Here is a 14,707-nt window from a genome sequence, read left to right as displayed (position 1 = left end):
CAATATGCACCCAGAACCATGAGCAGTTCTGGGTGCATATTGCAAATCCCTGTCTAACCGTCACTGTATACACTAGCATAGATAAAGGGATCTTTAGAAACATTGTATGCTAATGAGCTCGGGGACTAGTCTCAAGGTCGTTGCTTCTCTTGCTAGTCCGCCCCATTACCAAGTTAATACACCTCTGTGGGCATGCTAACATGCTAATGAATGCGCAGTGTGAGAGGAGATCTCACTCACCTCTCCGCCGCCATCGCCGACCGACGTTGGATTTCGGCTCAGTGAGCATGACCACGGAGTCGGTCATGCGCTCTATGAAGTCGGGTGTATGCGTCCTGGCTTCAAACTAAAGTAGTGCGAATGACCGAAACTTCGGGGTCATGTGCACTGATCCGAAACCAAGCGTCGGGCGTCGATGGCAGCAGAGAGGTGAGTGAGATCATGCTCTGATGCTGCGTATTCATTGCTATTCTAATGTTTTTTTCTATGTCCTGTCTGATGACAATTCACTTGAGAATCCAAGTGCATGCTAGGATACTCAAACAAAGAGTCATCAGGGGTCAGAGATAATGTCAGTGACTGCAGCCTCTGCCCCTACCTAAAACCAAACATCATCATGATGCTTGTTTCTAAGGCTGGCCTATTCCCCCCTGTGTCCCTCCCTGCTCTCTGTACACTCTTAGCACTTCCTCTATTATCGGTTCAGATCTGCAATAATCAGCTGGTAACAGAGCGGTGTCTACAGCCGGTATGAAGGAGACTACCACCACCCTCGCTGGAAACGTCACTTGTCTCCTGTATGCCGGGTATAGACATCACTCTGTTACCAGCTGATTCTTACAGATCTCAGCCAATAACAGAGCGGGCACTGTCACTGTGCAGATTGCACAGTGCACAGACTAGGGAGGGACACAGAGGAACAGACCAGCCCCTAAAACAAGTGTAATGATGACTCTTCATTTTAGGGAGGGGACAGAGGCTGCTGTTACTACCACAGAATCTGCTCCCTAATGACTCTTAGTTTGAGTATCCCAGTATGCACTGGGATTCTCAAACAATGCATCATCAGACAGGAAGTAGAAAAATAAAATAGAACAATGGTTATGTCGCGGGCGGCGGGGCGCCGCGCTCGCTAACGCTCGGGTCCGGCGCTGCGGCTGCTGCTAGGTGGCTCGAGCGGTGGGCCGGATCCGGGGACTCGAGCGGCGCTCCTCGCCCGTGAGTGAAAAGGGGGTGGTTTGTTTGGGGATTTAGTCCGTGACGCCACCCACGGGTTGTGGTGAAGATGGGTACCACCGCTGCTGGTGACGGGGATCCCGAGAGCGATGGTAGGGAGCAGCTGGGATGTTGTTTTCCCCCTCCGTGGGTAGGGGTTGGTGGTCCCGGGGCACGGTGGTGTGACGGGGAGGCAGGGTTGGTGAGGTGCAGGGATGCAGGGACAGCGCGGCGCGGTGCCGGATGGCACGGGTGTACTCACTCAGCAATAGATGCACAAAGTCTCCGGTAAACCAAACGGCTGGATGGACGGGTCCCGCAGTCGGCTGCAGTGTCTCTCCCCGGACAGGTGATGGTGGCTGTCTTTCCCTGTATCTTTGTGTACTGTGTTGACTCCAATGGCTTCCCAACGGTAGTACGCTCTCCGGTGTATAGATACCGGAGGAGCCCGTTTTGCCCGCAGGCACTGGCCCTCGGATTTCTAGCCGGTGGCGGTGGCTGTATATCCTCACGGTGTGAGCGGTTGCCTTCAATCGGGACTTGGTTGTTAGGGAACCCCGGGGGTTCCTGTCACATTTGGATTTGACTATTGACGGCGGCTCCAAGCCTGGTCGGGGTCCGATGGCCCTGCCTGTGTGCTTAGCTTCACTCCGTTCCCCGGTCCGGTACCGGTGGGCCACCGCCCAGCCTCGGTCCTTACGGCTCTGCGGAGTTCCTCCAACTCCTGCAGACGGCCACCACCGTCTGCCAACCTTGCTTTTAGTGCCTGGGCTCCGACCCAGACACTTGCAGTTTTGTGACCTCTCACTTTCACCTCCTGAACTGAACTCTCTGCTTTTCCCGCCTCCAGGCCTGTGAACTCCTCGGTGGGTGGGGCCAACCGCCTGGCTCCGCCCCACCTGGTGTGGACATCAGACCCTGGAGGAAAGTAACAAGGGTTTTTGTCTGACTAATGTAACTGTCTGGGGGGTGGGGGTGTGTGTGTGTTTTGTCTGTGGCTACCTGGCTAGTTCAGGGCGCCACATTCCCCCTTGGTAAAATGCAGACCGTCCGCGGGCTGCCCGTCCATCACCGGTTTTATTTTTCAAACTGAAAAGATAAATAACATTGGAAAAACGGTAAAACATGAAACATAAGCATACTTTAGGTCCTCTTAAATGTTACAACACATATAAACATTTTCAATAACGGACGGATGGACGTCTTCTGCTCTCCCACCCAAGCAACCTAGCCCTGATGCTGCCCCTAAGAAATGGGCAGAACCCCTTTACCCCAGTCCAGGTTCAGGCTGCCCGAGCGGGAACGGGTACGGTTACTCGCACCCTACTGTCACTTCAGGGGACCCCACGTCCAAGGGGGAACCCGTGACCCCCGGAGGATCGCCACCGGTTATGGTAGTGGCGGGCCTGGGCCATCACTTTCCTCAAGGCCCATCCTCCAAATCAGCCTCTCCGGAGGCGGCAACGGTATCCATCCCACAACATTATTTACAAGCCCACAAGTTCGTGGGTGGCCTGCAAGTTCTCGGCCATGTCCATGAGCAGTTTCTCATGTGGGCAGTAAACACATAGGGTCCCTCCGGGGACATCTTGCCGGCAACGGCCGGGGTAGTCACTGTAGATAATTAGATGAAAACTCGGTTGATTCGGATTGATTCACTGTGCTGAGGGTCCCAACGGGGGACAACAGGGTGCAACGGTGGACCGCTGCCTATTCCACTTCTTCCTCTGAGGTGGCCTCGCCCTCCGCCTCCAATATTGCGAACATACGGTGGCAGGCCTGGTGGGAGAGGGCCACCCGGTATCCGTTCCCACCGCTGCGCGGGACATAGAAAGCTACTGGTGCACTGCCGTTGGGAAGACTCTCACCCGCCTCCTCGGACTTCGAGACTAGTTCTGTATCAGGCCCGGAATCACTACCATCCGTTTCCGCGCCAGGTGGGTTGCAGCCAGCTACCGCGGTCTCTGGGTCTTCTTGCAGCGGCACTTCAGGTTCTGCTGTCGCTGCAGGGGGTCGCAAACCAGTCAGACCAGCAGTGGTGGGGCACACGGGCATTGGAGGAGGAGGCGGTGTGGGGGCCAGGGGTAGACCGGGCCCCTCAGCCGTAGCGGCCGGTCCCTCGGGGACATAGGGGCGTGGGTCACTCACCAGCTCCTCCATCATGTCCTCCATCCTGTTCACCCTGGCGATCGCAGATAACTCCTCCACCTCCGCGGTCCACTGCTCCATCAGGAGGCGTATCTAGTTCCGGTGGCGCTGACAGATCTCCATCGTTCGGGCTCTTATTCACGCCGCTGTCCCGGGCACCGGCTCCAAGCCCTCAGGTTGTGCAGGCGGAGTTGACATGGTGCTATGGCTTCGGGGTTTCAGTGACCGTGCATGCTGCAGAGTCCTGGCATCCCTGCTTTTATGACCTCGGCTACATTAGGCAGGCTTCCACCCACCCCCCCCCTTGGTTCTTTCTAGCACTTCCGCTTGTTGGGGGCGGGACTTTGCTTTCGTGCCTTCCCTGCTCGGGGAAGACGCTCGAGTGGGAAATCTTTGCGCCAAAGATGGCGGCGCTTCAAATTATTCGGCCGGACGCCGCCGGCGGAGACCACAAGGCGCACTTCTACTGGTAAGTAGATCGGTTCGATCCTGTTTGTGACGCCAAGTTGTCGCAGGCGGCGGGCGCCGCGCTCGCTAACGCTCGGGTCCGGCGCTGCGGCTGCTCCTCGGTGGCTTGAGCGGTGGGCCGGATCCGGGGACTCGAGCGGCGCTTCTCGCCCGTGAGTGAAAAGGGGGTGGTTTGTTTGGGGATTTAGTCCGTGACGCCACCCACGGGTTGTGGTGAAGATGGGCACCACCGCTGCTGGTGATGGGGATCCCGGGAGCGATGGTAGGGAGCAGCTGGGATATTGTTTTCCCCCTCCATGGGTAGGGGTTGGTGGTCCCGGGGCCTAGTGGTGTGACGGGGAGGCAGGGTTGATGAGGTGCAGGGTTGCAGGGACAGCGCGGCGCGGTGCCAGATGGCACGGGTGTACTCACTCAGCAATAGATGCACAAAGTCTCCGGTAAACCAAACGGCTGGATGGACGGGTCCCGCAGACGGCTGCAGTGTCTCTCCCTGGACAGGTGATGGTGGCTGTCTTTCCCTGCACCTTTGTGTACTGTGTTGACTCCAATGGCTTCCCAACGGTAGTTCGCTCCCCGGTGTATAGATACCGGAGGAGCCCGTTTTGCCCGCAGGCGCTGGCCCTCGGATTTCTAGCCAGTGGCGGTGGCTTTATATCCTCACGGTGTGAGCGGTTGCCTTCAATCGGGACTTGGTTGTTAGGGAACCCCGGGGGTTCCTGTCACATTCGGATTTGACTATTGACGGTGGCTCCAAGCTTGGTCAGGGTCCGATGGCCCTGCCTGTGTGCTTAGCTTCACTCTGTTCCCCGGTCCGGTACCGGTGGGCCACCGCCCAGCCCTGGTCCTTATGGCTCTGCGGAGTTCCACCAACTCCTGCAGACGGCCACCACCGTCTGCCAACCTTGCTCTCAGTGCCTGGGCTCCAACCCAGACACTTGCAGTTTTGTGACCTCTCACTTTCACCTCCTGAACTGAACTCTCTGCTTTTCCCGCCTCCAGGCCTGTGAACTCCTCGGTGGGTGGGGCCAACCGTCTGGCTCCGCCCCAACTGGTGTGGACATCAGACCCTGGAGGAAGGTAACAAGGGTTTTTGTCTGACTAATGTAACTGTCTGGGGGGTGGGGGTGTGTGTGTGTGTTTTGTCTGTGGCTACCTGGCTAGTCCAGGGCGCCACAGTTAGATAGTTTAGATAGCGAATGGTAGGAAATTTTAATACAGGTATATTAGAAAATAGCTTAGATTATAGCATCAAATAGATAGGGATTGAAATTAAAGTTCCTTTTGCCTTTGGTCTATCCCTTTAAACAAAATGAAGTATGATTAATAACTTTCCCCATTCCTTGCTTATGCAGCTCTTGATAGGGCTCATAAAACTTTTTTATAAACAGCCTCTATAACTGTATGAATGTTTCAAGGCCCAAGCAGGTCTGAGAATCTATAGTACACATCTTAAATAAAAAAGAAAAAAATTACAGTTTTTGTGCCAATTCAAAGGTAGGTCAAGCCTGAAGAAGAATTAGTTATTCCTTTACAGTATATGGCCCATTCCTTTCAAATCAACTCCTAACTATAGCTTAAATATTATTGGAACATTTATTAAAAAAAATCTGTGTGAAATCAATCTTAGGGCTCATTCACAAGTCTGATTTTCATGTACAAGTGTTATCCATGTTTTTCACAGATAGCACTCGTACCTGTGATAGCCTTTGAGGCCATTCACATGCCCGTTATTTTTCGTAGACTGAAAGGTCCACGGAAACATGTAATTTTGATCCAAGGGTCAGGCCAAAATTGACTATGCAAGTCTATCGGTTCATGAAAATATCGGACCGCACTCGGATGACATCTGAGTACAATCCGATTTTCACAGACTGACAGTTTAAAGGGAATCAGGAGATTCATGCTGCATGATCTACAGGCAGCATGAATCAGATGCTGTATTATTGAAGCTGTGTATGTATTCCTCTAACATGCTTTTCCCTGCTCCGCTAGCAAAACCAACGGCTGAGGTGTCTGCACGAACTGAAGCTACCACCGCCACAAATTCACTGGAAAGTGACCCTCAAGGACCAAAGGGATAGAGCTTCACGCTACCCCACGGGGTTCACGGGCACTGATACAGGGTTAAGTGAGCGAAGTCACAAGGCAAGAGGCTGAAGCAAGCGCAGAGACTACCAGGAAAGAGACACTTAAGAAAGGTGCACCGGACTTGACCTCTGAACTACTCAGGATTGGCTGGAGCCCATCACGGTGAATCCCGGCACTCCAAAGGTGGTCCCTGGCGTGTGTAACTGGCTACAGTGAGTAAAAACCTTGAGACTACATTCCTGTGTTGCTCCGTTATTTGCCTGTGCCCGCCTCCATAGACTACTACTACCACCCCCATCCACCCTGGGGCCCAGCTCTACCTGTGGAGAGCTACACCATCTAGGCTGCATGACCATCTGCCCCGGGGAGCCCTAACTTGCCACACACCACAGGTGGCGTCACAAATAAACTATCATCCCCATCCTTTTTATTAAACGACAGCGCCGGGGTCACGGAACCGGGCCACACCACCGCGGCGCCCCAGAGCCAGAACCGCCGCCTGGTAACGAGTCACTCCAGGCCCCAGTGGGCACGTCAGAAATAAAACTCAGACACACTGCAAACTCATAGGAACAAACAGTAAAAGACTAAGGAGAAAAGCAAGAGAAGTAAGACAGCAACAAAAAGACTGCAAGAGTTACCACCACAACTGATCAGAGCAATTAAGTACGAAACCAACAGTAAGTCTGCATCACAACACTTCACCAGACCAGTATAAACTAGCTATAGCTGGCATTAATGGAATTGTCCAGGCAGCATATATAGGAGGGGAGGGAATGTCACTGGCTCCCCCACAGCATGTAATCAAAGGAGATTAACAAGCAGCCCAGCAGGGAATAAGGTTTGCTAGCCTGCCAATAAACTACAAGTCTGTGGTTCAAATCATCCCACAAAAACAAGCCTTCACATGTTTTAATCAGCAGAAAAATGACAAAATTATCGCTCTCAAAGTATGGTGATGTAAAATTTGTTTTAACTGTTGTTTAAGTGTATGATAGTAGCCAAACATAAAAACCCGATATAAACTTGGTATCACTGTAATTGAACCGACCCAAAGAATAAAACTGTCTTATCAATTATAATGCACCATGAAGGGCATAAATTCTTGATCTGATGTTGATTTGTTTATACTGCTTCCAAAAATCGTAGTAAGGCTCAGCTCAGATTTATTTTGCGCTCTATGCTGAGCACTTACAACGTGGTTTACCTGTAAATCTCTGAAATACGTGAGACAACACCCCTGATGGAAAATTCAGCATAATGAGGCAGAGAGAGATACTGGACTCTCTCTGGCTGAAATTCCAGTGGTGTCTGTCTTTTTAAGTGTTAAAAAAGCAGGGTCAGACACAGTTTTGTGCACGTCTGGAAAGACGGACACTGCTGAACCAGAGGCCAGAAGGAGTCCACAGAAACTCTGCTGCCTCATCACCGTCATTCGGAGATTTAGATGTAAGCCCCAACGTAAGTGCTCAGCATAGAGCACAAGATAAATATGATCCAAAATGTCATATAAAATGTTCCCAATAAAATTTTCAACTCATTTCACATAAAGAGAATCAAGCCTCCACTCAGGAGGAAAGAAAGGGGGCTTCGACATTACTGGTAACGCAAACACTTTGAAAACCGCCATGGCTTCCTCCAAAAACATTCCAGCAACATCTGCACTCACAAATCATCCTTCTGAGCCCCACAGTGCGCCTAAACCACATCTAGCATCCACATGTCTTGCATTTCTGTATTGAGGAGAGTCCGCTTAATTTACCAGGTGCATGTCTCCAGAAGCATGAGCTGGGCACTATCTTTGGGCACTACAACATACAGATACTACAATGAAAGCTTTGCAGTTTTCACTCAGCAACAACCATTGCTGCTTGTTTCTGAAAAATACTCATGAAGTCAAAATAGCCACTACACCTGTGGATAAATTCACAGACTGTGTCATTTTCAAAATGGGGCTGCTTGAGGTGTGGGGGTGATTCTGCTCTTCTGGCACTTAGTGGCTCTGTATGTGGAGTCTGCAAATTATTCTAGCAAAATCTGTGCTCCAAGGGCCAAATAGCACTCCTTCTCTCCTTTGCAAGTTTCAACATAGAGCTAAGCAGGGCTACATATGGGCTATTGCCACATTCAGCAGAAATGGTGTGACTCATTTTGGTGTCATTTATACTCATTTTCCTGTGTTAAAATGTAAAATCTGGGGTTAAAACAAATTTTTGTGGTAAAAAGGTTATTGTTTCTTCACCGCTCAATGGTATAAAAGTCTGTGACACTCCTCTGGTGTCAATATAATCACTGCACCTCTAGATGACTTCATTGAGAGGAATAGTTTGTAAGGTGGACTCACTTATGGGGGAGTTTCCTGTTCTGGCACCTCAGGAGCTCTACCAATGTTACATGGCATATACAAGCCATAACAACAAAATCTGTGCATCCCTAGATGAATTCATTGAGGCGTGTAGTTTATAAAATGTGGTCACTAATGGGGAGTCTGCTTTTTTTAGCACCACAGCAACTCTGCCAATGTGACATGGCACCTTCACACTATTCCAGCAAAATCTGCACTGCAATATGGCACTTCTTTCTGAGCTTTGCACTGTGCCTTAAAATTAGTTCTCAACCACTAATGGGGTATTGGTGTAAAATTCTGTAACAAATTGTACCATTCATTTTAACTTATTTCCCTTTTGAAAATTAAATGTTTCCAGCCAAAGCAACATTTTATTGGAAAAATGGGAAATTTTAATTTACTCAGCCCAATGTTATACAACTTTGTGAATCACCTGAGGGTAAAAAATGCTCAATACACCCCTAGATAAATTCCTTGAGAGGTGTAGTTTCCAAAATGAGGTTACTGGTGGGGGTTTCTGCTGTTTTAGCATGTCAGGTATTCTTCATCTATGAAATAGCATCTGCAATTTATTCCACCCAAGATGACGCACCAAAATTCAAATGGCGCTTTTTCCCTTCTGAACATTGCAGTGCGCCCAAAAAGTGTTCTACCATATATGGGGTATCGATGTATGCAGGAGAAATGCACAACTTGTATGGTCCCTATTATTCTGTTCTTTGTGGAAATTAAAAATTTGGGGCAAATGTAACATGTTTGTGGGGAAAATGTATTTTTTTCATTTTCACAGATTCCAGACAATTTTGTGCTCCAAAAGTCAAATAGTGTTCCTTCCCTGCCATGACAGCAAATTGTCCTGTTACCCTTATGAAAATGCAGAATATGAGGCTAAAGTAAAGTAATATTTTTGTGGGAAAATTTTTTTCTTCTACCTTGCTTTAATTTCTGTGAAGCACCTAAAGGGTTAAACTCCTTTGATGTCCTGATGAAGGAGACGGATGTCTCTGAAATGCGTCGACCTGTACAAACAATAAAGGAATTATATTAATTTTAGATTCCGTGGTGTTAGCGCGGCATATACTTGATTTCTTCTTCTACTGAATATATGGATGGGGTTTTGCACAGTTTGAGGGGTGCAGTTTTTAGAATGGTGTCACTGTTGGGTACTTTCTGTCACCTAGACCCCTCAAAGTCACTACAAATATGATGTGGCCCCTAAAAAAAAAAATTGGTCTTGTAAATTTTGTTGCAAAAATGAGAAATTACTGATAAATTTTTAACCCTTCTAACTTCCTAACAAAAAATGTTATGTTTCAAAAATTGTGCTCATGTAAAACAGACGTGTGGGAAATGTTATTTATTAATTATTTTGTGTGATATAACTTTCTGGTTTAAAGACATAAAAAGTAAAGTTCCTAAAATTGCAAAAAAAATAAACTTAAATTTACAAATAAAATGAAAATGCGTCATGAAAAAACAATCTCAGAATCACTAGGAAGCATCTCAGAGTTATTACCACGCAAAGTGAGACTGGTCAGAATTGTGAAACTCGGCCTTATCAGAGATGTACTGTTGTAAACTTTAATTTTCGTTCATTTGTAAAGTTTTGTTATTATTTCTTTTATGAAAATCAGAATGTGAGACCAATTTATACAGCGGATGGATTCGTACTGCTGAATAATATTGTGCCATTAAGTGCGATATAATGTATATTATTGTTTATTTTTTTCCCGACTGTTTTAGGTTGAATAAAAATGATCTGATTTAAAAAAAGAAAAGGTGAAAACAGGCTTCGTCGGTAAATGTTATAATACTGTTTTCGGTCTTCATGCGATTTTAAAAACTTTTGGAATAAAGAATATGATGATTTTATCTTAAACAAGGAATTTGTGCCGGATCCTATTCCCTTCTATGTTACTTATCTGCAGCTGGTTGGGACTTACCAGCGGATGCCGAGCACCCAGGATATCCAGCAGTCCGGGCTGCAGGTGAGCTGAAAAATCCTTTTTTCGTCGGTAAAGGGTTAATGTGGTTAAGGTCTGGAAACTGAGGAGATGGAGTGAATGGTGTCTGGATACAGAGGTATCTGGCCATGAGGCAAATGATTGTTACAGTCCATATGGTGAGGCCTTGGATGTAGATAGGATGGAGCGCATTGTGGTAGTCGTTCATGGAGTACGGGTGCGTTACAATTAATGTGGTGAGGGCCTGTCTGCTGGGGGAGCGATGGGTAGAGTGGTGTCTTACAGTATAAAGGGTGATCTGGCGTGAGGACAATATGTTTATTTAGAAATTCTGAAGAGAGCTCTGCATCCATTTTGGTGTGAACTGAAAGGAGGTTATATGTACTGGTGGTGTTTCATAAGCAGTAAGCCTTTTGAAATGAAGCGTTTAGCTATAATGGGGTTCACCAAAGTTTCCATGGTTTTGATGGGGTGAATAATGTCATATGCTGCACTATTTTTCCCATCGAATCTAAAAGAAATGCCGAGAAATGCTCCTAAGGCTTGTTTCACACATCAGTGAAAAACAGACATTTTTCACTGACTTGTTAAACATGCATATGTCCCTCCATATGCCGTGATTCACGGCACACGTGGGTTGTCCATGTGCAATCCGTGAGACGTGATCCGTCATCCGTAATTGCACATGGACATAAACTCACCTGCCCCCCGCTCCTGCTGTCCATGGTGCTGAAGAGTCCCACGGTGATGCATCCGGCCACCGCTATCTGACCTCTGCAGCTACTTCCAGGTTAGCTGTGTCATGCATAATGAATATGCATACCAGTAATAAGCCAGGCAGGACGCTGCAGAGATCAGAAGCCGAACAGAGCGTCGCTGGAAAAGGTGAGTTAAAAGGTGTTTTACTTTCAATATCTGTGTTTTTTTGGTACGTGTTTCATGGATCACACCATAGTTTGGTCCGTGGGACATCAATGATGCCAGAAAAAAACGGACATGTCTCCGTGCGCCAATTAATGACATGCATGTACGCCGCACTGAGACAGTCAGTGAAAAATCACTGATATGTGCGCAGGCCCATTGATTATAATTAATGATGAGCGAGTACTAAAAAGCTCGGGTGCTCGAAGCTCGGGCCGAGCCTCCCAAGATACTCGTGTACTCGGCCCGAGCAACGAGCCCAATGTTATCCTATGGGAGACCCGAGTATTTTTGTGAAATGACCACCGGCAGCATGTAGAAACCCTAAAAATGGCACAAAAGTCTCCGAAGAGTGCTCAAATGACATGGCAACAGCATGGGGAAGACCCCTTGAAGCATTTATCACTCAAAAGTCACAGCTGTGAACAATTTTGTCCGCGTTTTACGCCATTTTTACGGACTCACCAGAAAACCTTCCAAAATGACACCAAAATGATTTTTCATGGCGGAAATGTTAAGGGCACATACCCAATAGTGAGATAGAGCTAATGTATGTTACTTTTTGAGATCAATACATGAAAGATTTTACGTAAAACATTGTGTGGCACTTCGATGTCCCTGAGAAGAGACGTACATAAAGGCCTCTGAGTCTAATGTGCCCATTTTGAGGAACTGAGTCTTTGTAGTATTTTCCTTTGCCAGGGCAGTCCAAAATTGTGAGGTTCACCAATGCCCCTGCATACAGACGTGCATGATGGCCTGTAAACCTGAAGTGCCCATTGTAAGGAAGTGGGTCTATTGTAGTATAGCCCTTAGGCAGGGCAGCCAAAAATTGGGAGGCTCCACGTTGTCCCTGGATAGAGACGTGCATGAGGGCCTCAAAACATTAAGTGTCCATTGTCAGGAAGTGGGTGTATTATAGTATAGCCCTTAGGCAGGGCAGCCAAAAATTGGGAGGCTCCACGTTGTCCCTGGATAGAGACGTGCATGAGGGCCTGTTAACCTGAAGTGCCCATTGGAAGGAAGTGGGTCTTTTGTAGTATAGCCCTTTGGCAGGGCAGCCAAAAATTGGGAGGCTCCACGTTGTCCCTGGATAGAGACGTGCATGAGGGCCTGTTAACCTGAAGTGCCCATTGGAAGGAAGTGGGTCTTTTGTAGTATAGCCCTTTGGCAGGGCAGCCAAAAATTGGGAGGCTCCACGTTGTCCCTGCATAGAGACGTGCATGAGGGCCTGTTAACCTGAAGTGCCCATTGGAAGGAAGTGGGTCTTTTGTAGTATAGCCCTTTGGCAGGGCAGCCAAAAATTGGGAGGCTCCACGTTGTCCCTGGATAGAGACGTGCATGAGGGCCTGTTAACCTGAAGTGCCCATTGGAAGGAAGTGGGTCTTTTGTAGTATAGCCCTTTGGCAGGGCAGCCAAAAATTGGAAGGCTCCACGTTGTCCCTGGATAGAGACGTGCATGAGGGCCTGTTAACCTGAAGTGCCCATTGGAAGGAAGTGGGTCTTTTGTAGTATAGCCCTTTGGCAGGGCAGCCAAAAATTGGGAGGCTCCACGTTGTCCCTGGGTAGAGACGTGCATGAGGGCCTCAAAACATTGTTCCCATTGCAAAGGAGCGGGTCTCCTGTCGTTGTAATGTCCATTCTGCAAAGAATGGGCGAAAAAATTTACCACTGGGGTATACCTGAAACAAAGGCCTAACTCTTGTAACGGTCATCATGGTGGCGCATGAGGAGAAGGAGGAGCAGTCCAGCGATTATCCAAAGTCCAGAAGTGTGTACCCATGGGTGACTGGAGGTACATGGCAAATTCCCGTTACAAACTTTAAATTCCGCTCTCATTTGCTGGTGGTGTGGTGAAGTCTGGCCCAATCCAACCCTTGTTCATCTTGATCAGAGTCAGCCTGTCAGCATTTTCAGTTGACAGGCGGGTGCGTTTATCTGTAATGATTCCACCTGCGGCACTAAAAACACGCTCTGACAAAACGCTAGCGGCAGGGCAGGCCAGGACTTCCAAGGCGTAGAGAGCCAATTCATGCCACGTGTCCACCTTGGATACCCAATAATTGTAAGGCACAGAGGAATGTCGGAGTACAGTTGTTCGATCTGCAAGGTACTCCTTGAGCATCTGGGCAAACTTAGGATTTCTTGTGGCACTACCCCGCACCTCAGGGGCTGTGGTACGTGAGGGGCTGAGAAAACTGTCCCACATCTTAAAGACTGTTCCCCTACCTCTGGCGGATTGGACTTGTGCCTCTCTCGGCTGTACGCCTTGGTTGTCCACTGATTCCTGACCTATGCCGCTAGCGTTTTGTGAGGGGAATGCTTTGCCTACTTCCGTGACTATGGCCTTCCGGAACTGCTGCATTTTGGTTGACCTCTCCGCCTCGGGAATAAGAGACATAAAGTTCTCCTTGTAGCGTGGGTCTAACAGTGTTACCAACCAGTAATGATTGTCGGCCAAGATGTTCTTAACGCGAGGGTCACGAGACAGGCAGCTTACCATAAAGTCAGCCATGTGCGCCAGACTCTTAACAGCCAGGACTTCAGTAGCCTGACCAACACGTTGACTGAACATGCTGTCCTCCTCCTCCTCCTCCTCCTCCTCCTCATCTACCCTGTCCTCTGGCCAGCCACGCTGAACCGAGGATATGACTGGTGTGCATGTCATATCCTCAATTTGGCCGGAGATTTGCTCCATGTCTTCATCCTCCTCCTCGTCATAGTCCTCCACTGCACGTTGTGATGAGACGAGGCTGGGCTGTGTGTTATCACCCACACCCACTACTGTTTCTTGCTGCAACTCATCGCGCTCCGCCTGCAATGCATCATGTTTGGTTTTGAGCAGAGACCGTTTTAGAAGGCAGAGTAGCGGTATGGTGACGCTAATAATGGCGTCATCACCACTCACCATCTTGGTGGAGTCCTCAAAGTTTTGGAGGATGGTACATAGGTCGGACATCCATCTCCACTCCTCAGGTGTTATGTGTGGAGTTTGACCCATTTCCCGACGGCTTAGGTGATGCAGGTACTCAACAACTGCCCTCTTCTGCTCACATATCCTGACCAGCATGTGCAGAGTTGAATTCCAACGCGTGGGGACATCACACACCAGTCTGTGAGCCGGAAGATGCAAACTGCGCTGAAAGCCGGCAAGGCCGGCTGAAGCAGTAGGTGACTTTCGAAAATGTGCAGACAGGCGGCGAACTTTTACCAGCAGATCAGACAGCTCTGGGTATGACTTTAGAAACCGCTGAACCACGAGGTTGAGCACATGGGCCACGCATGGAACATGTGTCAGCTGGCCTCACCTCAAAGCCGCCACCAGGTTCCGGCCATTGTCACACACGACCTTTCCTGGCTTTAGGTTCAGAGGTGTGAGCCAGTGATCTGCCTGCTGTTTCAGAGCTGTCCACAGCTCTTCTGCATTGTGGGGTTTGTCACCTATGCAGATTAGCTTCAGCACAGCCTGTTGCCGCTTCGCCGAGGCAGTGCTGCAGTGCTTCCAGCTTGGGACTGGTGTGGAGGGTACAGTGGATGAGGATGCGCAGGAGGAGGC

At 48.8% G+C, this 14,707-nt stretch overlaps 1 protein-coding gene across 2 annotated transcripts in view; it reads right to left on the bottom strand.

Moving 5' to 3' along the window:
• The window catches only part of PIK3AP1 (phosphoinositide-3-kinase adaptor protein 1), a 235,529-nt gene that overhangs the window by 167,990 nt on the left and 52,832 nt on the right, over positions 1-14,707 (bottom strand). Inside the window, exon 3 of one of the 2 annotated variants that reach the window (XM_075347214.1) lies at positions 9,199-9,285. The exons of the other annotated variant lie outside the window; for it this stretch is intronic. Within the exon in view, the coding sequence (XP_075203329.1) occupies positions 9,199-9,285 (87 nt within the window). The remainder of the gene's footprint in view (positions 1-9,198; positions 9,286-14,707) is intronic. 2 annotated transcript variants of the gene reach the window in all.

This window comes from Anomaloglossus baeobatrachus, chromosome 5 (assembly GCF_048569485.1).
Source record: "Anomaloglossus baeobatrachus isolate aAnoBae1 chromosome 5, aAnoBae1.hap1, whole genome shotgun sequence".
In the NCBI taxonomy this organism is placed as follows: Eukaryota; Metazoa; Chordata; class Amphibia; order Anura; family Aromobatidae; genus Anomaloglossus; species Anomaloglossus baeobatrachus.
Note: the sequence above shows the minus strand (reverse complement) of the source record. Positions and strands in the feature narration are given on the sequence as shown.